Genomic DNA, 27,018 nt, shown 5'->3' with positions numbered 1-27,018 from the left:
TCATGGAAGTAGAATTGATATTATTTTTATTTTTCTTGTTTTTTGTGTGTTTTCCATGTTTTGGTATAGCTCCCTCACTACACCCCAAGGATTGGTCTTCAGTGTGATCGTTTTGTGTTTGATAATGAAGTAGGTCTGGCGTGTTTTCCAGATCTTCTGTCGATTGTGAATCGAGGGAAAGCTGAGTGACCGAGAGATCCACTGTGCCAGGGGCGGTGTGAATCTCTACAGTAGCGGTGGAGGGCGGAAGTAAAGGCACAGTTGACCCCCGCTGTGTAGGAGTTTGAGCAGCAGCAAGCGGGCCCAATGATGACCTTCTCGCTATTGCCAGGTCTCGGGAGACCCTGCCCTCCAGCAGGATAATGCTTTGGTCAATGACCTCATTGGTTCTAGAGATGAAGTGGTCTAAAGGGCCGGTAATTTGTGCGGCGTTCAGGGCCGTCTTGCTTCTGCTCCCTCGTCATGACTACTGGTTATTAGTGAAGGAGGTGATCATTGAAGTCAACAAATCAGCAGACCGATGTATCTGACAGAGGGGGGGCCCAGCCCAGCCTAGTTCGGGCTAAAACGGGCCCGCCCTTGGCCCGGGCTTCGCCCGGCGTCCCGCGAGACGGGGCCGGTGCTGAATTTAAGCGCCTCCTGGCGCTGTGACGGATGATGCTGCGGCCTCAAGGGCTCCTGGACCTTGGAGTCCGCCCCTCGCCACACTCTGCACTGCGGCCCCTCGCTAAGGTGTTGAAAGCAACGGGGCGGCGGGAGGCAGGCGGGAGGTCCGCTGGCGGCACAGAAGCACAGAATGTCCCACACGAGCAAGGAGTGGCGGTAGGGTCTCTTTTAAAAATCGCTATGTGAGTGTCTCCTTTACGTGAACGGCTTGCCCGCTCAATGGGGCCGGTGTTGAATCCAAGCGCCTCCTGGCGCTGTGACGGATGATGCTGCGGTCTCAAGGGCTCCTGGACCTTGGAGTCTGCCCCTCGCCACACTCCGCACTGCGGCCCCTCGCTAAGGTGTTGAAAGCGACGGGGCGGCGGGAGGCAGGCGGGAGGTCCGCTGGCGGCACAGAAGCACAGGATGTCCCACACGAGCAAGGAGTGGCGGTAGGGTTCTCTTTTAAAAATCGCTATGTGAGTGTCTCCTTTACGTGAACGGCTCCCCAGTGCTTAATTTGTAAAAAGGTAAACGATGGGGCCTTTTTCGGGAGGCCCCTGTAGCCTGCACCAGCAATTGCCAGTGCTGCCAATAACAGAACCAACACAACTACTAACCATCACACTCCTACAAGTGTGACAATTCAGACTATTTCAGGCCCCCAAAGCTATAAAAAAAAAAGTGTGACCGGCAAGAGTTATATATTTTTAATGTAAAATGATCTATTGCTTATTGTTAAATTTGACAGACAGTGCCACCATGTGCCGACGTGCCAGTGCCAAGCACCAGAAACCACTGGCTCACATTTAGCACTGGACTGGGCTTTGGGTCAGTCCCAGCTCATGATTGGATGGTGTAGTTGGATACTCATGTGTATACACTTTTATGAAGTCATATTTATAATGCCCTTCTTCCCAAATCCTTTTCGGTCCATTCTGATAACAACTGCAGCATTTGCTCTTAATCGAGTGTTTCGCACTCTCAACCGAGTGTTTCCCATTCCTTTTATTTGTGAAACTAATAACGTTTTATGATTTTCATTTTACTTGAGCCCAACTAAGTTTAGGTCTCAAGCCTCAACTTCACCTCGCGAGGTGATTGGAGATTCCCCCGCCTACGACACAGCACGAGGAAGCTTGAGTTCCAAGCCTCACTCTCATCGCTGTGTTCTGATTGGCCGCCAGACCATAGCAAGGAACCTCCCCTGCCGGCTCTCTACTTTAGCGTTCTCCATACAATGGGCGCCATCCACTAGGTCCGGTTGAGGGAGTTCCCAGGTGCTGAGCAGGTGCCAGGCGTTGCGGGCGTAAGATTCTTTTCTCCCATCAATATTTAGTGAAGTACTTTGCGATCCCGCTGGCATCACTTTCAAAACCACTTATGCCGCATTTGTGATTTACTGTGCCCCTTACAGGGTGTGCCATTGTCTCCTCAACCCCCCTCCCGAGACCTATGGGGTGTGGATCTTTTACCTAACAAGTGAGAAATTCTTACTAAATGTTATAAAATCCGCTAGGCTCATTTAGAAGTTTTGATGTAAAACATCACCACTGGCCCTGCATTTTTGGCCCATTGATCGCTAACCACGAGTGCTGTTCTACAAGCCGCTTGAACAACCGGCCACACTTCATTGTCATAGTGCATGTCCACACGTCTGTCTGGTATCCAGACTAGTGTTTTCCTGCACAAATGTACCTCCTATGACACTGTGGTCACGCATATTGACTAGCCCCAAGCACATTTACTCAGAGATCGGTCTTGCAGAAAACTTAATAGACAGATCCTATTAACTAAGTGTTTGTCTTATTACTTGTGTGTATGTCTTCTCTCTCCAGACTATACAGGTTCCTCTCAATTTCAGGTAAATCCCACAACTTGTTGGTTTGTTTTTTGCACCTATTGATTTTCACACTGGATTTTAACTTTCATGTCCTCTGGTAAGGGTGGGCCTTAGCGCGCCCACACCGCCGGGGTACACTCCTCACGATCCTGAAAAAAGCCCAGTAAATTACACATAACGGGCAGAAACATGTCGACCCCACTTTAAGTGGAAATACCCAAAACATTATTTGGTAATTTCCTAACACATTTTTAACCATGTCAGGTTGACCACTGAATAAAGTTTTTGCGTGGTACACTACCTTGACCTTTTTAAACTCACAATTTTTCACATCACTGTCACGAAAAAACCAGCTCTGCAGTATCCTGGCGTTGTAGCACACCAGGGAGGCATTCGGCTTCTCCTGGTGGGCCCGATGATGAAGCATGTCACCACCCAGGGTGGTGAGTGAGGGCTTCCTTAAAAATTCCAATGTGATTTACTAAGGTTTATTTTTCCTTTGTATTTGTGCTTACACACTTACTACATATGACACCCTTTTGTTGTTTGAAAAAGATTTACCCGGGGGACTGAGAGTGTCCCGTATTTTTCACTCTCTCTCCTATTGTTGATACTTTTCTTTACATCTTTTTTGCAATATTTACTGGGTTTCTTACATGTGGAAACCACAGAACCATGTTTCTAATCCCTGCTTTAATCCAGTGGTGCAGGGGAATAGGTCAGGTTATAGAGACCAAGGTACTTGAACTGAAGCAAGAGGCAAGGAAAGGACAACTATCATGTTGGTTGTCTATAAAAATAGACACATCACAGATACAAACCCATGAACCTCTTAAAACAAAAATTACCCGCAGAAATGTTTGGGAGAAAGAATGACAACTCTACATACAAATCCACAAGGGAAAAGGGGTCCTAGGAAAAGTTTAACTACCAACTCACAGATTTAATCCCCAATTCAATTTATATTCATTACAAACAAAATCTGGTGGTCAAATAAGAAGGGCACAAAAACTGGTTCAATACCACACAAACAATGTGTAACAACCCAAAAGGCTTACTCATTGAATAAGAACATATGAGAAAGCAACCATTATGAAGTAGTCGGATATCCATTAACTGCCAAGAGTGGCCAGTGTCATCATTTGGATACCCTTCCTTCCTACCACAGCACCTCTTGATCACAGAGGGGAATCATGTGTTTCGGATTTCGTACAAGTCACTGACATCTCGACAAGAAAAGATAGAACGAAAAAAATTACCAACTTAGTCATTTCTTTCAAGATATAAACAAAGGATATCTATTTGATCAGGTGATGGATAGTATTGGTGCAGTGCAAGTGAGTGAAGATATAAAAAGGATAAGGAAGAAAAAAACCTTTCATTACAATATCTCTCCTAAACCTGTTAAAAACATGCAGAAGCGGCTTGTAACAAATAGGCCACTGATCAAAAAATTGGTCCACTAGTTTCAGCCTAATGGGCCACTTGTCCAGGCGTTCTTATTTATTTATTTATTTGTAAAGCGCAACTATACCCGTAGGCGTCAAGGCGCTGAAAGAAGGTAAGCGGCAAGCTCAAAAATCACCAAGAGAAGAATTAAAAATAGGCTTCTTGAAATAACCAGGTCTTAAGTGCTTTATGGAACAGAGTGTGGGAAGAGATCCCCTTAAGGTCGTTGGGGAGCGTATTCCAGAGTCTGGGCGCAAGGAAGCGAAAGGCCCTTCCACCCCATCTGGCCTTGGATATTCGAGGAACAGCCAGCAGGTTTTTACTGGAGGAGCGAAGTGCTCTGCCAGTAGTATAGTAGGCCACAAGAGCGCGAATGGCTTCAGGCCCGATCTCATTAAGGGCACGATGTATAAGGCAGAGAGCCTTAAAATTAATCCTCGCCTGCATGGGGAGCCAGTGCAAGTTTTTTCTGATGGCCGTGTCCGAGGAGCGTTTAGGGGCACCCACAACAAACCGGGCAGCCGCATTCTGCACAGTTTGGAGGTGCCGGACCAGACCATTGCTAATGCCCAAATATAGTGCATTGCAATAGTCCAGTCTGGATGCAATGAGCGCCACTGCTACCTGTTTGCGAGCATCAGGGGAAAGATAATGAATAATTTTTCTTAAAATCCTCAAAGCATTGCAACAACTGGACACAGTCCTGCTGACTTGTTTGTCTAGCGAGAGTGTAGTGTCCAGAATGACCCCAAGATTCCGGGCAAAAAGTGACGGAAAGGGGCAGGTGCCAAGGACAGAAGGCCACCAGTCCATTGACCAAATCTCACCTTTGCCCCCAAAAATGAGGACCTCCGTTTTCTCCCCATTCAACTTGAGGAAGTTCTTAACCATCCATCCGGCGACCGCCTCCATACAATGTTTAAAATTAAGGGCAGTTATGCTCACAGATTGGGATATGGAGGCCATAATCTGCGTGTCGTCGGGCGTAGGAAAGAACTTCTAGCCCAAAGGATCTTATGAGCCTGGTGAGTGGGGCAACATAGACGTTAAAAAGCGTCGGGCTCAAAGAGGAGCCCTGAGGTACCCCACACTTCACAGGCTTAATGGGTGACATATACTCGCCTAGCTTAACCCTTTGCTTCCGTTGGTCAAGGAAGGATGTTAGGAGGCGGAGTGCGGGACCCTTGACTCCAAGCTCACTGAGTCGGCTGACCAGAATGGTAGGGGACAGGGTGTCGAAAGCCGCCGTAAGGTCAAGTAACACCAGTAAGGTGATCTGGCCGGTGTCGACCTAGGACCGGATGCTATAGACAACCACTGTGAGCGCTACCTCAGTGCTGCGAGTCCTACGGAAGCCGTGCTGTGAAGGATCCAGGGAGTTGGTACTGTCAAGGAAGGCACTCAGATGAAGGTTAAGATGTGCCTCCAAGAGTTTACCAGGAGCAGGGAGAAGGGAAATGGGACGAAAGTTCTTTAATATCCCAGGGTCCAAAGTAGATTTTTTTAATAGAGGCTTGACCGTGGCCACTTTCCGGGAAAGGGGATAAACCCCCTCTGAGATGGCCAGATTCATAACCTCCATTAAAGGGGGCAGAATAGTCTGTCTGCAATCTTTAAGGACTTTTAAGGGGCAGGGGTCAAGCGGTGACCCAGACTTTAGCTTGTCCAGCAGCGTATTAAAATGTACCAAGGTCATGGGGGGAAACTGTGAGAGGGAGTGGGAAGGGACAGGCGCTTGAATTTCCGAAACAAAGGTCGGAGGGGTGGAGGGTAGGGAACTGGAATTAAGGATTTCCAGGTCTGTGTAAATATCCAAGATCTTCACATGGAAAAATGTGGAGATCTGGTCACACAGAACCTGGGAGGGTGTTATGGGATCAGGTGTCTGAATAAGGGAAAGATTGTTAACTATCTTAAACAAATCCCTAGGGGATTTGAGCGAGGACGTTATTTGGAGTAGTGGACCTGTTTTCCTGTCAGCACCGCAGCTTTATAGCCTTTGACAAGGGTTTTATGTTTATCCTTCTCTATGGGGTTCAAGTATGTCCTCCAAAGCCTTCCCTGCCTCCTGCATCCTTGTCTGAGAGTCCTAAGGGATTCAGAGAACCAGGGGGCGAAGGCCATTTCCTTGCAGAATAGTGTTGCCGGGCTGGAGCAAGCGAGTCGACAGCCACCGTCAGGGTATTAGAGAGGTCAAGAGCCGCAGAGTGAACGTCCACGGTGGATCGGGGTTTGAGTGTGGCCAGAAAAGGAGTAAGGGAGTCGTTGTTAATCTCCCCAAAGTTCCTCCTCAATACCCACTTGGTGTGATCAGACAGAGGGCCGATGGAGGGGGAGAAGGAGAAATCAAGGGGAACTGCAAAATGGTCTGACCACGACAAGGGAAAGGGGGTACCAGTTTGGAGGCGGGAGTCGTTGCTAAATACCCCATCCAGGGTGTGCCCAGCTAAATGGGTGAGACCAGTCAATAACTGCGGAAGGCCACAGGAGGATAAGGAGTCCAACAGAATGTCAGTGGAATTGTAATTTTCCAAGTGGAAATTAAGGTCCCCTAGGATGGTTAAACTAGGTCTATCAATATAGGGCTCTATGATCTTGAGGAGTTCTAGGCTAAACGCGGACCTAAGACCAGGGGGTCTGTAGATCAATATTCCGGTGAAGGAGATCGTGGGTGAGGGATTAAGAGTAAAATGCATCGCCTGAAGGCGTTCGAGCGGGGAGGACAGATGGACAGTCCGACATTTTATAGAGCTGTGGTACAATATCCCCAAGCCTCCTCCCACTCGACCCACTCTATCCATTCTGGCCAGGGAATACCCTTCAGGGATAGCATTTAACAGGTCCGGGTCAGACGAGTCCGTGGCCCATATTTCGGTGATAAAAGCCCAAGAGGGCTTTCTCTGTGAGATGAAATCCCTAAAGGAGATGTTATTTTTAACCAGTGAGCGGGAATTAATGAGGAAACCCGTGTGGACAGTGGTAGGCGACGGAAGTGCCCTAATGGATGGAGGGCAGCAGTTAGCCGAATCCAGGGCTTTATGCAGAGTAGCTGTGCCAATACATCCGCAAACAGGGGCGTTTGCAAGCATTTCAGGGGTGAAGGAGTAATGGCAGGACAGCTTAGAGGGTTTCAGTGCTCGCAGGGCAGAAAAGGAATATAGGGGTTCACCAGAGGCAAAGGAGGGCCTGGCCCCTGGCACCTCCTTGTCGCTGACGGGTGCAGACGGGCTGGACTCTAGCTCGACTCCGCGCAGCTGCGCGGAGCCATAACTAGTTGTTTAAATACTGGCGACTAGAGCGCCGAGCCAAGAGTGCCCAACTTAATATGGCCGCTGCCGATTTGCGCAGCCCGGGAGACTCAGCCCTTAGATCGGCCGAGAACCACCCAGGGTGCGTGAGTATGGAGATTGAATTAGTATCAGCGGATCAGAGTGCAAAATACTAAGTAGTCCGTGACACAACAAAGTGTGTTTAAAAAGGAGGAGAGCGCCACGATAAAATCCGTAAGCGCTGGGTGACGGGGGGGGTGGGGGGGGGGAGCGGACACAAAGGATCAACAAGCAGGAACAAGGTAAAAGTTTTAAAAAGCGCCATCTGAAACAATGCCTCCCGGCTACCGCCTCAGGAGATATATGAGCAGGACCATCAGGACCTAAGCTTTAAATGGCTACTGCATTTATGAAATCGTGCAAATGTGCATTGTAATTATCCACTAAATACCTCAATACAGGCAGGGTGATCTTCACACCTGAAAGAGATAGCGACTAACACTTGTTGTGAGAAAATACACCAGTTTTACATACTCGCCCTTACTCCACAACCATATAGATGGCTCAGTATTTATGTAATAAACAGATGCACTCAGCTGTCTTGTATGAGGTACTAAGGGGGCTAGGGGCAGCATTTTAGGCTTCTGTGCACTCCCGCCCGCGCCCCCGCCTGCCCCAACATTGCCCAGACCGCCTCCCGCCCTCCGGCCCGCCTTTGCCTTACCTGAGGCTCCGCTCCTCCGCCACTCCTCTTTTAGGCTTCTGTGCACTCCCGGCCGGGCCCCCGCCCGCCCCGACATTGCCCAGACCGCCTCGCCTTTGCCTTACCTGAGCCGCCGCGCTCCGGACTTCACCGCTACTCCTCGCCGCTCGTCACCGCTCCTCCCCGCCTGTCGTCATCACGCACATCTAGGTCGCGGTCAGCACTACGTCGCGGCCGGCGCTAGTTTTAGGGGACTACTTTGTTTTTAAATTTAAATTTTTTAATTTACGTTTTGTTTTTATTTTATGTCGCCTATGTCCATCTACACACCCTTAGGATTCCAACAATGTATTGGGTGTGTGGATTGGCGCTGTGGTTCCCGAGTTTACCTTGCCAAAAGGTTTCTGTTCTCTCTTTATAATAGTAGTATAGATTAGCCTCACCTCACCTGGTAACCACTCCGGTATATGAGACCCCGCCCTGTAAGGAAAATAAAGTCAATATTGAGGGGGGCCCAAACAAAATTCTGGATGTACTCTGTTTGGATAACTGGGACTCCATTAAAATCACCTTCACTAGGAAAAAACACCTCTAAAAACCAAACATTTTTCTCATGGCTGATGTTTATGTGATTTTGTGTGTCTATTTGAGCCATTCTAGTGTGTCACTTGTCTAAAAACGCTTTTCCAGATGTAACAGCAAAGCGTATTGTAGGCCTGGTGCCTAATGGGTATCGTTCTGATAGTGTGGCATTTCTTGAACATAGCTCCAGGTTTGTATACAACAGCGTGCTGGCATTAGTGTAGGGGTGCACTTCTCCTATATCTGTTTAACATGACTCGTATGGAGGTACCTTCAACAGCCTGCTATGTAAGTGAGTAAATACACAGCACCATTGTATTGCAGCGATGCGTATTAACTAAAAGAATATCATGAGCTTAAAGGATGAGCCTTATGTGCTGATATTCTGATGTTACAATTTCTCATCTCTCGCCATTGTATTACTTCTACGGAAAAAAATCCCATGTTTGAAGTGCCTAAACAAAACAAGCACAGCATTACTCTACACAGAAGCATGTTGCTACTACAAGATCCAAGTTGCTTACGGTGCTCGAGCAGTTATATTGATAGCATAGAGGATGTACACCTAGACCAGTCGGAGGTCCCGTATTGTCGGTACTCGGACCAGACTTGCGCTTAATAATAGAATGGCATTACTTTGTAGAGACACGTATTGTGATTCGAAATACGTTGGCTGCATAATAGTGTATTCATCTCTCATACGTGTGGCTAATATCCTTTAGCAAATGACTTGCAACACCCATCACATGTAAGAAGGGCGGCACTATCCTAGAGGGAACAGTGTTGTTGCAGAGTATGGGCGGTCCTACATGTTCCCACAGTTACGTGGTAATCGCACAAACAATGCCAAACATACAAAGCACTGAGCATTCGAAGGGCTGCTTAGGAGCCTAACCTCTCCGTCAGTGCCTCGGGATTCTCCCGAGATCGTGGGAGGTCCCGAGGCACTAGAGACACTCCATTTTGAAAACACGGACGCTAGAGACACGTAGCTTCACGTGAGTAAACTACAAGATTATGTCATCAATGGGGGACTGGTAGTTCTCAGTCATCAGTTCCTTTTTTTGATAGCGTGTCGAGACTACGGAAGGCAAAACATTGCTTTCTGTTGCCAAAGCTTTTTTTAAATTTATACGAGCGTGAAGTGATCACTCAAGCATTTTCTTTGATTATATCTACAGGCCACTTATACAGTTCTTAATGCATTCATTCAGTAAACATTTATTTGGTGTGGTATACATTGTACTTCTAGACAGACAATAACGTTTTGTGAAACCACTTCAATAATTGCGGAAAATCATCCAACACGTAACCGAGAAGCCATTACGCATCTTGCCGGATTTGTGAGTTCAAATCACTGATGGTAATAGATTAATAGAAGGTGTGACCAGAGCCAGCATGTAAATACAAATTAGCAGAGACCTCTATACAGGGCTCATCTCATAGTTGGATTGCGGTCATTATCTTGGTCTTATCAATATTCATTAGTTTTTTTGGTGTAGTTATCGGCCCATAACAGTAAAACTTAAGGACATATTGATTCGATTTTGGACCTCGTCCTACTGAGCGGCCAGCTACTTATGATAGCTCCAATAGTGTAAGCCTTGTAAAAACTAATTAGCAAAGACCCATGCATACCTTGTACGAATGTTCAGATGGATTAATGGATGAAGAAAACTCACAACAACATCCAAGGTATCGTACCATTCAGACCCTTGGTGTCACTGCGCAGTCTAAACACCCATTTTTGTTCTTTATTGAAAACAAACTTGGCTTTGTCCCTCACGAGGTGGTATGAATGGTTTTTCTAACACCTTCCATGAAAAGCCGTCTAGTAGATGATTAAATCCAGTGAAGTGCTTTGTGAGTTTAGTATTGGTCTTTTTGCAACGGAAGGTGCTTTTATGTTCTAGCATCCGCAATCTAACCTGCCGAGTTGTCATTCCAACATACCTGCAAGGGCACTGGTTCAAATAGACAAGATTGTCACTGTTACAGTTAGAAAAGCTTGTTTGTGTGCATGGCCTTGATATACCAGTCTGTCACGTAAATTGTGCCCTCGTTTGAAGTCAAAGAGAGGCATTGGTATTTTATCTTTGCTCATATTCAGAAAGAGCCAGTTTTTCCGAATGCACTTCTGGATCCCATTAGTAAGTGTACTGAACGTGTTGAAAAAAGTCAAATGCCCTAATGGTGGTTTTTCAATTTTGGGTTCCAAGAGCGCATCTCTATGGTTGTTGGTGGTGCGCTTATAAGCCTGTTTTATGAGTTTCTTAGGGTACTTCTTTTCCAATAGTTGATTGGACAGATTGCTCGCATTGTGTCTGTACTTTTCAGTTGTAGAACAGTTACGTCTTAACCGTAAAAACTGGCCAAACGGCAAGTTATCCCGCCTTCAGGTGTTGACTATCGTCTCGTAAGAGAGAATTGCATGCTATTGGTTTACGGAAGAGTTCACTTTCCAATCCTGTAGATGTCACAGATTGATAAATCAAGAAAAGATATCCTAATCTTGTTCACCTCCAAGGTAAACCTAAGAAAATCGTTTTGAGTGTTAAGCCATGCTTTAAATTGTATGACTGATTCCAAATCTCCACGCCAAACTACGAGAATGTCATTGATATATCGCTTCCATAGTCTGATCGACTTATGGAAGGGATTCACGTTGTTCAGTACGTGTACTTGTTCAAAATTATGAACACAGGTTTGCCAGACTTGACACAAAAACGCTCCCCATACTTGATCCAGACACCTGGAGGTAGTTTCCTCAAATTTAAAAAAGTTTCCTTTCATGGCCAAGGGTGTCAGTGTCATGAAAAAATGGACTGGAGTGATCGAGCTCAAGTTAGTATCGTTCAAGATGGTCGAGATAGTATCCAGCGTCGCTTCCTGAGGTATAGATATATAAAGGAATTTGACAACGAAGAAGACCAATAGGTCACACTCCGAGTCGAATTCCACTGTGGGTAGCAGCGGTAGTACATCTTTTGTATGTTGCAGATACGTTGGCATCTTCTTTACCATTACTCATATGTTTTTATTCAATGAGTATGCCTTTTGGGTTGTTACACATTGTTTTTGTGGTATTGAACCAGTTTTTGTGCCCTTCTTATTTGGACCACCAGATTTTGTTTGTAATTAATAGAAAGAATGACAACACAAAATTATACATTTGCTGATTAATCTCCCTGCCTTCAACTGCGTTAGGTCATAAGATACCCTTTTACCACTTGTGCTCTGTGCTACCACCAGAAACAGACTGTATTAATCCTGACAATTATATGCTTGACCAGGGGTACAACAAGTGATTACACAGAAAACCAGAAGCAGCAAAACAATACCAAAAGATATGACTTATGAGAAATGTCACAAAGGTTGAATTTCCCCGCAATATACAAAAGAGAAATTAAAAAGTTTAAATAAACCAAACTAATTATGTGGACTACAAATCTGACCGACGTTCTGTTACTGGGAGATGCCAAAACCTTTGAGACGCCACCGACCAGCACTGCAGAGTGGAGAGTAACATGTACAAATACTACTAATTTTGCCGACCTATTGGCACACCAAACTAAAGATGCACAAGGGCGTTTAACATGGACACTACTAAAAGTTTTGGCCCAATGCACTGAATAGCATTTAAATTGTCTCAAAACAGCCGGCATCAGAATGCATCCGAAAGTAAAACAGTCAGCAATAAAATAAACAGTGCGTGCCAATGTCAGGTGCCAACAGACCAGATTCCGGCACGGGATTCCCCATTTTTGATGCCAGAAATGACTGTTTTCACTATCCCGCCTGTAATTGCCTCTCCTTCAATAGAAGGGAATGAGAGAAATACAGTCCCCCAATTATATTTTTTTAAATCTCCCACTTTCCTCTTCTAAAATGTTGAGATTTAAGCATAGTCCATAATTTGTATAACTTTCAGGACCATATCTTATGCTTCAAATGAATGTCATACAAATCTAGGTATAAAAGAGTAATCATTCACTTGAAACAGAGATCACAAGTTAGATATGTATGTGTTAACCACTTTTCTTTTCATTGTTAGTCCCTTAGTAAGAAACACAATTAGAATCTCTATCCTTGCTAACATACTTGATTTCAATGTATTTTAAATTTTTACTAAACTGGATGGCTATTGCCTTAGTACATGTGATGATATAGAATTAGCAGTCAGAAAGATGTACTAGAAATGTAGACATACTTCCAACATTCAACGAATGCCTTTTTGTCACTTTCCCTTGTTTGATATGTAAGCAACGGGAGATAGGATACTAAATTTCCATGAAGTACAAAATAATCATTCAACGTTACATGAAGTGATACAATTTATAAGTAAGCGAGAGCTACATTAGGTAGAGTAAATAAAAGACACCACTGAGGTTTAGCTTGTAAACGAGGGTTAAATGAAAACCTATTAAGGAACTTCAATATGATGCAAAGTTTGCCATAAAGTAATACAAGCTTATTGAACTTTGTATATCTAAAAAAACGATTAGTCTAGATGTTTGATGAAAAGGTGTAGATAGCCTTTTGAAACTTGCATAATGCAAACAGTATGACAATGATACATTCTACATTTGTTGTGTAAAAGTTGTAATTTGTAATATTCTACTACTACAGCCCTGAGTAAGCAGGATTAGTGTGAAACTCAAGATAGCTAGAATATCTGAATCCGAAGATGTAAATGATAAAGAAAAAAAATGTACTAATTGAGTTATCATTAAAAAACGATTGTTTTTATTTTAAAGTAAAGCTTCAAGGTAGGTTCTTCTATAACATTCAGATTCAGTTTGTGTTGGAGGACCACCTAGAGAGAACATGGTGGATAATAGAGAGCTCCACAGTAGTGAGCTCAATATTTCCCACACTTCTTTCCTTCCTTTGAACAAATGCAAACAGATGTCTGTTGCTTGCTAAGGGATTTTAAAATTGCTTAATTACCAAGAAAATGTATTGACAGCAGGGGCATCTTGCAAACTCTGATCTCTATTACCATATAACTTACTTGGGAATGATTGCTTGAGGTTTCTGCTTTTTCTTGGGATTTTTCTCTAGCTAATCTAGCAGCTTCTTTCACTTCTTGAAATTTTTCTGCAAACTAAAACACAAGAGAGAAAAAGTTACATGAAGTACTCATCTGTAACAAGGGAAGAACGTGTTTCAATATTGTTCAAAGCACACTCATTAACATTGTATTATCTTACTTTGAACAGCACTTCTGTAAAGTGGTTCGTGGAACAATTCAATTAAAAATATACAACGTATTTCAGATAAAAGAACTAATAAACCCTACAACACTGCAAAATTATAATAAACTAAAACAACTATTTCCTTGAATCCATAGCAATAATCTTGCTGTATCAAAATCATAGACTGGTTAAATACTATTGAAGTTCGATACTTCAGGTAGAAAGCAAATATTGAGAGATGGTAAAAATTATTAGGATCCAAGGGATTTACATATTTTCAACATTTTCCAGGTATCCTTCGTAATAGTATTTGGAGTAATCCTTTTTCCCTCTACATGACACATTGAGCAAGAAAACGAAAATTTGCTTTAAAATTCATCACAGCCTGGATAATTAGAACATCTGCCAGACTGGCTTGTAGATGACCCACATCTTTGGGAGAAAGGCTCTATTGGTAACATGCCAAATAGAAATTTAATTTTGGATGGGGCAAGATGGCAGCTGCGTGAGCGTTGTGTGCAGCCGCCTTTCCTTCCACTGCAGCTTTTCTGTATTGAATAGAAGAGGAAGGATGCTGTAACTCATGGATTTCATGAATTTGTACTTACTTTGAAACTGGACCGGAAAGCCGATGAGGCTGCTGTCGGAGGCCGGCATCCTGACGGTGCAGGCTCTAAGACTCTTATTGGCGGCGGTGTCCGCTGCTAGACGTGAGGTGTTCCAGAAATCCAGAGGGTCATGCCAATATATTGTTTCTGCAGAAGGAGCATTTGCTTTCTCCGTGGTGAAGCGCAACATTGTAGCCGTTGCTACTGATATGCTGCCGAAAGGGAAAACGCTGGTGAGAGATTCCAGCGCGACAGGGGAGCCAAAGGGACTTCTCTAAATCGGCGAGCTGCTGCGGAAGGGTGAAGTCTGAATCCAAGCCTGGCTGCAAGCAGCTCTCTGCAGGCCAGTCTGAGCAAAGATGGCCCATCCAAGGAGGAACCGGGGGAGAACAAAACTGGGGAACGGAGGATATAGAGAGTCACTAGACCCAAACAGCCGACAGTACCTGGGATGTTTGCTGGTCAGGGACTCTCATGCACTTCGAGAGAAAAGAATTCACCTAAAGGTAAAAGTAATTATGTTTCAAAAACCAACAGTGACTGTGCTAAAATAGCTCCAACAGGAGTGTCATCAAGTATTTTACCTCTTAGTTTAGGCAGGATTCTCCCAGGGGCAGGATTCTCCCAGGGGCAGAGGAATCAATCAGCTTTGCTGCTGGATCTGACACCACTCCTTGGAATAATTTGGATATTACAATGAAGGGCTAGTAGAGGAGGTGCCACAAGATGAGAGCATTCTACAGCAAGGGTAGGGGAGGATAATAGTATGATGCAAGCTCTAGCTGTACCCCCGACACACCAGCTTCTAAAGGGCTACAAGGAGCTTTCACCCAGGAGGATGGGGAATTGTAGGGACACCTGACTGTGAAAAATTCTACTCGCTGATAGATGATTCGGATTTATCTATTAACAGCGGAAAGGATAAAACAGACAACTATTTTACTGAGGAGGATAGTGGCAACCCTCCAGAGAAGCCGGACACCCAAAATCGCATCCCAATTCATACGTAGAAGGGGCGGATAAGGACAAAGGCTTCACATCGGATAATAGTCAAGCCAGTTGAAATTGGATTACTATGCCTCCCATTTTGAGAGAGGAATGGAGGATGAGTTTAGCACTCAAACAGAGAACACAGAAACCGCTGTAGAAACTAGCAATGACTTGGGGGCCCAGGTATCCCACCCATCAATTGACTTAATATATGCAACATTGAAACAAATGAAGGCAGAGGCACGCCAGGAACATAAGAGGGCCCACTTGGCTACTAAAAAGCTACAGGGTGCAGTGCGTAAAGTTAACAAGGCCTGCACAGAAATCTCCGAGCGCACCACAGCACTGGAAGAATGCATTGTTCAATTAGAGGCCAGCGCGGAAAACTCGGACAATGAGAGTAGAATGACTGATGTCCTCTGGAAGCTCGAGGACTTTGAAAATAGACAGCGACAGAACAATCTTCGACTTCTTGGGATCGCAGAAGAGGCAGAGGGGGATGATATTTGTGGCTTTAATTTGAGGCTTCTTAAGGAGGCCTTCCCTGACGTGGCTCATTGGAATTGGGAGGCAGAGGTTCAAAGGGTGCATCGGTATCCCTTGATGCTTAAGAAGAGGCCAGGTGAAGATGAAAGAGTGCTATTCTTATATTTTTTGGCAATTTTCTCCTATGACAGTCCATATTTGAAAAGGCCAGGCCCGATGCAGGGAGGGCGGCAGCAGGGCCCTCTTTTTTCATGCGGCCTGACTTTTGTCACACCACGGTGGAGAGGAGATGGCGACTGTCTGTTAATCATGCCATTCCAGAAGCTAGGATGTGAACTTTTTTTAATGAACCCGGCCAGACTTAAGGTTATATGCAAGGACTCAACTAGAGTATTTGTGTCGGAGATTCAGGCCCAGGAGTAACTACAGGAACTCTATAAGAAATGAGCTTTGATCGAGACTTACAATGTTAGCAAATTAGGTGTTGCTGATCCATTTTCTTATGTTTTTTCCTCTTCATACTTTTGGTCTTTTTTGGTAAGAGGCGGCTAGGGGCACAACGGATGGTCAGGGAGGTAAGGGGGGGGGGCTGTTGAACACCTGGTATTTTGGTTTGGTATGTTTCTGTATGGTGATGGTAAATGTTTGGGAACTGCTGCTTGCTTTCAATGAGGAAAATTTGAATTGCATCTATTAACCAGTTTACCACAGCAGACATTCTGCTGCGGTGCGGAGGTTCGACGCAGTGGGCGGGGCAGCATCGGCCCTTGGTCGTGTGCAGCACCCGGGAGGCAGTGCCGTTGGCTGACGCGAGCACACAACAGGTTAATATGTGTGGGCTAAATGATCCCCAAAAAAGGAGAATCAGCCTTGATCTTCGATTCTTGAAGGCAGATATCTTATGTCTTCAAGAAACTCATATTGAATGTAGCAGGAAAGGGGTTTTAGAAATGGAGGGGTATTAACTAATTGCAAATACAACACAAGAAACTCGGACAAACGGTGTGGCGATACTGGCCAGAAAGGGAATGGGTTGTTTCCCACTTGCACTCGCTGATAACATGGGAAGATGGGCTATTGTGCAAATGTGTTTGGATAACAAAATACTTACTCTCTGCACAGTGTACAGGTCTGTGTTGGATGACCCTGCACTTTACGAATGGCTGAAGGTGGAGCTTGTGGGGTGGCTCGTTCCTTTGCTATTATGCGGAGATCTGAATATCAACATGAGCTGCCAGGTCGCCACCCGTAGGGGCACGTACCGAGGGCGCAAACCTAGAGTTTTAAAATCACTTTCACAACTTAAGTCATTGCATGGGTTAGTAGATGTATGGGCAGAGGAAAAGGAGTGTGATTCGGATTTTACGTATTTTTCTGCACCACATCAAATGCACGCAAGATTGGCCTACTTTTTTGTGTCACACAAGCTTTTTTTAGGCTGTATGATAAGCAAATTCCCCAAAGTCATGTCAGACCTCAATCTCCTGGTGATTGAACTAGGTATTAAGGGCAAACCCTTACAGACATGGTGGACATTTAATAGGACCCTATTAAGGGAAGAGGGGTACACACAGCAATTGATGGATTGGATTCCGAGATTTATCGAGGAGAACCTAGGGAGCACTAATGTAGGTACAGTTTGGGACACACTAAAGGCAGGGGTCAGAGGAGAAACATATGGGTATGAATGGGAGGTGCAAAAAAAAAAAAAGGACAAAATCTTACTACAGTACTGTGTATGAGAATTTGGGTAAAGCAGAAAACGAGCTGATGGAGGTATTGTCTGCAGAGGGTGAATCGGAGGCAGCGCAATCAAAGATTACTATTGCCAGATCTGCCATCACTGAGATATCTCTCAAAAAGACGGCTAGTAAATATATGGCTTGGAGGAGTAGGATTTACGAGAACAGCGAGAGAGTGGGTCATATGCTGACTATACACACTAGGGCGAAAATGGTTCAAACCCGGGTCAGGGAAAGTAGAGATCCTGCTGTTGGTCTAAGCTATCTCTCCTCACTTGATAACTAATTACAATGGATGAAGTAAGTGAGGCTATAGATTCCCTTCCATCAGGCAAAGCCACAGGCACTGATATAATTCCAGGGGAATTTTATAAAAAGTTTAAGACTCAGCTTTCGGCACTTATGTTGGAAGTATTCCACAGAGCACAATTAGATCTGGTAGCCCCTGACTCCTGGAAATATGCGAACATCATAGTCTTTCTTAAAAAAGGCAAACCTGCCACGGAATTGGGTTAGTATCTGCCAATCACGTTGGTGAATACCGACGTCAACATTTACTCTAAAATTCTACCAAAAAGGTTAGTCACAGTCATTTTGAAGCTGGTTTTCCCTTTTCAGCATGGGTTTGTACCAGGAAGGGGCCCAACTGAGCATATTCGACGCATAATTAAGCTTTTTGATTATGCTAGGGTTGCAGGAGATCCTATGGCTGCAATACTACTCAATGCTGAAAAAGCGTTCGATAGGGTTTCCTGGCCCTTTTTATGGTTAATTATGGAGAGGAAAGGTTTGGGTAAATGCTTTATTGGAGCAGTTAAATGTTTGTACCAGGAGCCTGTGGCTAGGATAGCTATGAAGACTGCTACATCTGATGTAATCAAAATTTCCTGTGGCACACGGCAGGTGTGCCCCTGCTCCCCGCTACTATTTGCGTTGTACATAGATCCTCTAATTAGCTAAATTGTTGAGAATAATAAGATATTGGCTGTCCAATGCATCGGCAGGGACACAAAGATACTAGCATATGCAGATCTTGCTACAATAACAGCTAACCCACTCAAGGCTATCAAGGAGGTGGAAAGGAAGGCCAATGATTCTGGAAACATTTCTGGATACTTTCTCAACAGGAATAAGACAATGATTGTTAAAAATTCCAGAGCATGTCTGAACGATACAAGAGTAGTGGGAAATGCCAGATACTTAGGGGTTGAGATCTCTGCTAACATGGATGAAATTATGCAAATTAATCTGGAGCCTCTGTTACATAAGACTAAAGCCGATTTTAACAGAATGAAATATCTTCATCTTAAACTTTTAGGAAGGTGCAATGCCATTAAGATGCTATTTTTGCCCAGAATGTTATACTTCTTTAGAGCTATTCCAGTGGAAATAAACATGGTCTGTTTTTCTATATTTAACCAATTAATCTCGAAATTCTTGTGGGCCGAGAAACGCCCCCGTAGAGCGCTAAGATACATGATCCTTTCCAAAGATAGGGGGTGGTGGTCTGTTTCCAACCTCCAGATTTACTACTGGGCTGTAGCTTTACAACATATGACTGAACTGCTGGGAAAGGAGAGTGGAGTAACAGAGGAAACACCTCAATATGTAGGATAGTATTAGGGGCAGAGGCCCATGGCTGTCTCATGCGACACATTGATTATGCCTACTTTAAGAGAGTGAAATTTAAGATCTTGCTGGGAGCATTCAAGATGTGGACGGCAGTAAGGAAGTAACTTAAAATGAATAAGATATAGATATACCCCTCTGGCAGATAACTACTTATTGCCGGAAATTTTCCGAGATGGATATATGAAGATAAGGATGGTTAGGAGTATCCGGTATATAGGTGACCTTAAGGTGGATGACACAATGCACTCGTTTGATGTAATTAAGAGGGAATTTGGGATTGGAAATAATTTTTTCAAATTCCTACAAGTGAGGGACTATCTATTTAGGAAAGCAATTGGGGGTCATAAAGTCCCCTTACTGGAGCTGGCTCTAGGGGCTCTTTCACCAATCTCCAAATTGTATAAATTACTTAGCAATTTGATGGAGGACGACCTCACAAATCATACCGATCGCTGGCAGGAATTGGTGCAAGCAGGGGTAGGGGAGTGTGAGGATTCTTTATTATTGAGCCAGACTGCATTTTTTTCAGCTAACTTACAAGTTCAATGTTTTAAAACTTGGCTGAATCTATATATTACTCCAGTGAGGCTCTCTAAATGGGGATGCTCCTCCGGTATACACTGCTCCTGCTGCAGCTGCTTTGCCGCAGACAGTATTCATATGTTCGCAACCTGCCACAGATTATCAGTTTTGGTGGGTGAAGTGGGCAATTATATCAAGAACATGCTTGGGTTTGAGGTGGATCTCACGCCCTAAGTCATTGTGTTGGGAGTAAGTAATCAAGAAATGACAGACCCAAATCGGGCTCTGGTCTTTGCTGCGATGGCAGTGTTTAGACTATGCTTGGCTACTGTCTGGTTAGATTTTAAAAAACCTCAGTACATTGCTGGTTGGGGAAATTGTTAGCCACCTATCGCTGGGAGAAAGCGATATTTGCACGTTCTGGTTTAAAAACAAGAAAACGGGGCTTGAAATGTGGGAACCGATAACCAATTGGACCAATGAGGCTACAACAGCATAGCTAATCTTCGGGTGAGACACTAAAGATAGCTTGTTAAATATTTGTTATTATATACCAAACTCTAAGGTCTAGAGCACATATAGATGCAACCCGAATTAGCGCTTTCTTTGGTTTCGTGGGGATGGGGGGGAAGGGGGTAGGTTAGGGGGCTTGGGAGGGGTATAGTCTAGAAGGAAGGGAGGGAGTTAAGTTAAATAACCGACCTCCTGTACAAACGCATCAAAATGTATACTGCAGAAATGTAACATCTTTAGGCTTATTGTATGTGTTGGATGTCTAAATAAAGATGTTTAAAAAAAGGAATTTAATTTTCAATGTTTTGACTATCAGTGGTTCTACAGTATTGTAACAAAATGGGTTCTGCCCATGTAATCCAGCTGGGTTTTTGCTCACTTGATTTTGGACTCATTGCGGGTGAGCCTCACAAATGGGGACTCACCCACATTAAATAGATGGCACATGTTTACCGTAAGGGGCGCTTGGCTGATTACAAGTGAGCACAATTGTTAGGGTTGGGAGTGTGAGACTACTATAGTGCGCAGCCTGGTAACTGCGCACAGGCAGCCTGGCCCAGAGGTGACTATGCAGGGTTAGAGCTTGAACTGGGGTAGACCTGATCATAGTGGACACTCATAGGGAAAGTCATTGTGTTTAAATGTCTTGTCCATAGTGACACTTTTTCATACACATGGGGGAAATCTGCTTTAGAGTGCAGTTTTTCTTCCCTTTGGTCTACAAAGGTCATCAACAGAGCAAACTGGGATGAAAGGTATGCACTACTATCAATTCTGCAAGTTCCAAGAAGGTATATATACATCTCATGGGTCATTCAGAAATGTCATATTTGTCTGGCTCTGCTCCGGATCATAGCCAGTTCTTTTGTCACCATGCTGGGCCAAGGTAATTCCATTGCTTTCAAGCAGGAAGAATGAAGGCTGCTGTATCAATACCAGGAAAGGTACACTAGACAAAGGAGGGAGTCCAGAACTCTGGAGCCAAAAACAGGAGGGGGCTCCTCTTTGAAGTTTTGGAGAGAAAGGCCCTGGTAGTTATGTCAACGAGGGGCAGAGTCAAGGCCATAAGAAGAGATGTGAACAGTGACTGCAGGATGGCATCCTCTTGAATTGTCTCAGTATGCTGTGCAAGAGGGTTGAAATGGGGCGGAGATGTGATGTGGCACCCTAGAATTGGCAAGGGGTGTCTGGCTTCTAGAACTTTCCACCCTCACTAAAAACTGCCCTGCCCAATTAGGAGAGAGTATTTTTTGTTGGAGCTGTGTACAGGGACTGGATGGCGGCAGCTATGGGCATCTGTAGAAGAAACCCCCTAATCCCCTCTTGGACTGAGGACTCAGACTACAGTTGACTCCAGGACCTGTGGGTTAATTTCCAGGGCCAGGGAAGCTGGTCCTCTATCACCCAGTAGAAATTAAGAACTGTACCTATGCACCTAGGGGGAAATAATCACAAGACAAGAAAAAGGCTGGTGCAGAGAGCAAGTGTAATCAGCTCCCTAGAAAATGGGCCAGCCTAGAGGACTAAAGAAAATGCTCCAGGTGTCTAGGCTCACCATCAGATGCAAAGTGAGCCCAGGAACATGCAAAGTGAGCCCAGGAACATGCAAAACAGCCCAACAGTATCAGAGATATCCAAGGAAAAAGGATTTGACCTTTGACCGCCAGCGAGTGCATGGAGCTCTACTGCCTGAGGTTTCTAAAGCCCCAGGGTGGGCCCAGGTGTCGCTGAATGGAGCCTTTTCAAATGTATTACCCTGGAGAGGGCATATGTGTGGTTTAGTCCAACAACCTAATATTGCACTCTCCCACCTAGAATAAAACATCACTCAAAGCATCCCTATAATGCATCAATTCAATAGTGCCCCAAGGGACAGAGGTATGTAGGCACTCGTTTGCGATTACCAAATATCAAAGTTTTGCGAACTGCTATTTGGTAAACATGTATAACAAATGTGTGTATTACACATTTTGTGATTCCCTGTGGGTCTCAAATAGACTTTGCTCGTGTATATTAATGAGGTAGATCTAGGTTTTTGACCCATTGGGAATCACAAAAATCACAGGGGGATGGCCTGCTGGGGTCAGCAGACCACCATGTTTGTGATTGCGGTTTAATAAAGCCATTTTTACATTTTTTTATAAATGCAGGCTATTTTCCTTAAAGGAATATAGAATGAAAAACGTTTCAAGAGCAGGCAGTAGGCCCTGGGACCACTGCCTACTCTTCAAAAATGTTTTTATAAACATTCAAAAAGAGGGAGGAGTCCCAAAGGGACACCCTTCCATTTGCAAATGGGTTACCACATACTTGAAATAGAAGGTAAAGTGCACATGTTTTGCCATGTAATTTCAGTCACAATATATTCACACATACCACTGCGATTCGGAATTAAGAAGAGACACGCTCTAAACACGCCCATTTCTAATACCAAATGGCAAACGCAATTTGCGATTCACTAATAGATTACTTAATGACAATTGGGCCACTGCAAATTTAAAAATGCCTTTTAACGTTTGCAAATGGCCTGATTCTGTGAATTGAGAAGCTGGTGAATGTAAAAAAGCTTGGTGTATCTGGCCCAAATTCTAGCTTAGTATAAAATTGGCCTAAGCTTTGCTAAGGAAATGTTCTCTCAGTCTAGTTTATAATGGGGTACGTTATGGCAACTGCAACAATGATTTTAAAATACATTTCCCATTAGTTGCATACAAAAAAAGTGTTCATGAAAACCCAAATTTCTAATCCAAATGCTGAATTATGACTAGTTCTGGACAACATTTTATTGCGTTGGAGTGATCGGACTCAATTTTGCATTACACTGAAAGAAGTGAAAATTATGTAATTATACCAGTTCGTATTATTTTGCGTAATTTCAGGCAAAATGCCACCGAAGTGCTCAGGAACAGATTAAATGTCTGCTGGATGCTGTTCCTATTAGTGCTGTTTTCTTAGTGCAAAATACATCCTCTAGTCCATTTTGGACATGAAGGTCCATTTTGCGGCAATAAAACAGCACTAAATGCAGTGCTAGGCATCTCCAAGTAATTCCGAGTAATCTCGCATAATTTTGCTGTCATTTTGAGTAATTATGCTACAGGAAATTACGCAGGTTGGCCTAATTTTGACCTTGCATGCTTCAAGCGCTGGTGATACGACACGCACATTGTCTTAGTGAAATGTGCAGTAACACTAATAAGGATTTGTATCTACTATCTGTGGCTTTTTCCTAATAGCCTAGTAAACAAAACCTGGTACCAATTTCCCAAGATAGACTTTCAAGATCCTTTTATTCCTGAATCATTTATTCAGTTTGAGAACCTTGAACTTCCTTACAGTGCGAATTCAAAAGTGACTTCAAATTAAAAAAGAAATAACAATTAATCTGAAAAATAATTGGCAGAATCTTAAATACTTTTATTGAAATTTCCCAGCAACTGCAACATATAAAAACGATACCAAACCCTCCAGGTTGCTGCAGCACAAGTACACAAATGAATCGTCCAGTGGTAATGTCAACAGAATCCAGAATGTAGACTGCAAAGAAGAACACTCCGTTCAGAAAGTCAGAGGGGCCTTAACTAGCCCCACCCAGCTCCCAAAATGTCCCAGGACTCTATTCGCCACCTGAATCCCCCCCACTTCACACCCCTTCGTTGTCAGTCCACTGAGTCTATACCTTTGCAAACTTTCGAGGCAGCCCTGCACACAGTAGATCGGTTCCTTTGCCCGCCGACACCTCTCTATGGTTGTCTCCCAGTCCTTCAACATCAGAAGCACTGTAAAAACCCAGTATCTCACGACATCCCTCCTGGCCAATGCCACATTGCAGAGCAAAAGCGTGCATCTATCCAGCGTCATCTCACACCAGATTGCCAAGCTACCAACCGGTGAGTGAGCACCACAGGTTCTCACCTGCCCGAGAGCCTACTGTGGACCCATTCCCAGAAGGGCCTCACTCGCGGGCACTCCCAAAGCATGAGCATTAGTGTACTCTGCTGTCCACATCCCCTCAGTCACTGATCACATTCATGCCACCATATCACACAGAGGCATGTGCAGATGTAGTATGCTTGGTGCGGCAGCTTTAACTGAATGCGCAGGAACTCTGCCCGGATAGCAAACTCCCCGAGATACCTGCAGGCCACTCCCCACTTATCCTTGAAGCAACATAAATCCCTCTATTGCTCTAGCAGCCACTGAGGCAGGCCTGAGTATTTCCAAGAAGGAACTCCTCTACTTTGTTAATATACAAGGAAAAAGGCATCAGCCAAGAGAAAATCCCTGGCAAACTCACTTAATTACTGAGAATGATTCCATTAGCAATCCCTGCGGACTCCATCGGATTGCATAATTTCCATCATTTAGACGTTTGAGCACCTTTTATAGATCTAATGGGACATTCATTATTCCAACACAGTCAAGGACAAGGAGTTTATTAAAAGAGGACCATAGATCCACAGAAGCCACAAAGAAAGACTACCTTCCAAGTGTGACATTCTTCCTTCCTATCAAGGTGAACCAAAAATGTGATACTCCCCTTTTTCCTGAAATCTGCTTGAGTGGGAAAAGAGGTTTGGTTTCCAAGCCGCTGTTTATGCTTTAGAGATAATTAATCTTTCAAGGATTTTCTGTGTGGTACCATTTAAGTCAACTGGGTGATATTTTATTGAATCATTCCTACATTCCCTCCTTCTGCCCAGCCACAATCCCTCCTCATGCTTAGCCAAAAATAGGCAATACAAGCTCCTTTCATTATAGCATTTAGCTAGAAAACTAATATACGGCCCCCAAACCCAAGGTTCGGACTTCGGGTCAGCTGATATTCTGACTTGGTCTGGCACGAAGCCCCAGGTTTGACTCTGAATAGCATTGGACATATCATGTAATAACATAATGTGCATTTGTAAATGGCATGTTCACTCAGCGCCTGGACGCCTGAGGGCAACTGTAGCGCTTTATAAATCTTATTTTCATTTCATTCATTTCATTTCACTCAGAAGCGAATCTTGGTGCTTAATAACAGATGTTTATTATAAGTCAACTCATTGATACCAACCAATGTGAGAAGTAGTTGCCTTTCACTTTCTGCAGTGCATGAAACGTTGAAGAACTCTATAGCATGTGCAGGAATGATAACACTAATGTCCATGTACAAGAATGAAAAATAAACATACCAGCTATGCTTACAAAAAGCCCCAACTCCTTGTTACGTAGGCCAGGCTCCATCTTGGACAAACCATGTAAGTCGCTTTCTTTCACGAAGTATACAGAATCATTGTCATGTCAGCCATTTGACACAGATGTAATCTGACCGTATCTTTCTAAAAACTATGAAAGCGTCAAGTCACTGGAATAGTGACAGCTAGAACACTTGATGAGACATTCGTCAGGACCAAATGTCTACTTTACACCATATCAACGTTAAATAAGAAAAATTCAGACATATGGCCGAAATTATGTCGTATGAATCTACATCCTTTCACCTTATATGTTCATAAGGAATAATCTGGGACGCACACCTTGATGCACATAATCTATGTCAGACATTCCTAAACTTATGTCAGAAATTCCAATTTCCAATAAGATTTAATATACATCGGCAACCACTTGTGAGGAGATCCCATTCACTCAGATTATCACACGAGATTCTGCCAGAGATTCTCATACCCACTGTAAGCACACTTTGCAGAGGCTACATCTCACCGAATGCTGATAAAGTGGAGTCTTGGAGGAAGACCGCAGCATATGTTTGGGAACAGGGTCTTCAAGCCTCCGCTGATAAAGACAGCCTTTTCTATCAACAATTTATGCACTGTGCCTCTTCCTCTTAAGAAACTCTAGAATGCAGGTTGCTCTGCCTTCCATGCTCTTTTCGTATAGCGCATAGAAGTAAGCATTTGGGTGTTCGGTTTTAGATTACATTTTAGCCATCCTAAAAATGTACATTTTATTTTCGTTAATTATAATGTGCCTTCTTGCTGTTTTTAGAATATTCCCTTAAGTTGTTTCAGATGTACTGAGGAACAGCAGTGTTCATTCTCCTTAGTAATCTGTGTGAACCGTGTAATGGGAGACCACCAGTTCCGGTGCTTCAGGGTTAAAGACATAGGAGAAATGTAACTTGTGTCCAATCTAGTAGTAGTAATAGTAGTAGTAGTAGTAGTGCGGGTTGAGCAGTGCAAGGATTCATGGGGAGGAGGTAGGTGTAGATCGAATACAGGCTCAAAAATAAATATGCATCCACGTCCAGCAAGAAATGATTGCCTAGTCCCAATATGTGCTTTTATGAATTTAAAAAAAAAGTTGCATTTAACACAAAGTGCAATATGGCACACCAGAAACTAGAACACCGTTTATATAAGGCAGGCATGCTAGCGATAATCTTGTCAGCTCGAGTCCACTCCCTCAGGGATCCTGCCTGAGCCCCACGCTCTTCAATGTATACATGTCCCCCCTGATTGAACTGATATCATCCTTTAAGATTAACACCATCTCTTATGCGGATGATACGCAGCTCATCCTGGTGCCGGATGATGATACAACAGAGGCTGAAGAAAATTTAAAAAACTGCCTCTCAGCCACCTTTAAATGGCTGAGCAACAATCACCTGAGGTGTAACTCAGGAAAAACTGAAATTCTGCCTTTTGGCCAATGTAATCATTTTAGTCCCAAGCAGTGGTGGCCTAAAGATGCCACCGTTCCCCCAAACACAATCAATGCAGTCAGGAATCTAGGGATCAAGTTCAATGCTACTTTGTCCTTTAAACAACAGGCCCTGGCCGTGGCAGGCACCTGTTTTAGCATCATAAAAGGCCTGAGAACATTTTTTGACC

General features: G+C 44.0%; 1 protein-coding gene across 2 annotated transcripts in view; it reads right to left on the bottom strand.

Annotated features, from left to right (window-relative positions):
• Positions 1 to 27,018, bottom strand: part of HOMER2 (homer scaffold protein 2) — a 697,936-nt gene that overhangs the window by 315,670 nt on the left and 355,248 nt on the right. For both annotated transcript variants that reach the window (XM_078684745.1, XM_078684746.1), the window contains one exon: positions 13,506 to 13,598. In XM_078684745.1, the coding sequence (XP_078540871.1) occupies positions 13,506 to 13,598 (93 nt within the window). The remainder of the gene's footprint in view (positions 1 to 13,505; positions 13,599 to 27,018) is intronic.

This window comes from Lissotriton helveticus, chromosome 3_2 (genome assembly GCF_964261635.1).
Source record: "Lissotriton helveticus chromosome 3_2, aLisHel1.1, whole genome shotgun sequence".
In the NCBI taxonomy this organism is placed as follows: domain Eukaryota; kingdom Metazoa; phylum Chordata; class Amphibia; order Caudata; family Salamandridae; genus Lissotriton; species Lissotriton helveticus.
The sequence above is the reverse complement of the archived record's forward strand: the minus strand, read 5'-3'. Positions and strand labels throughout refer to the sequence as shown.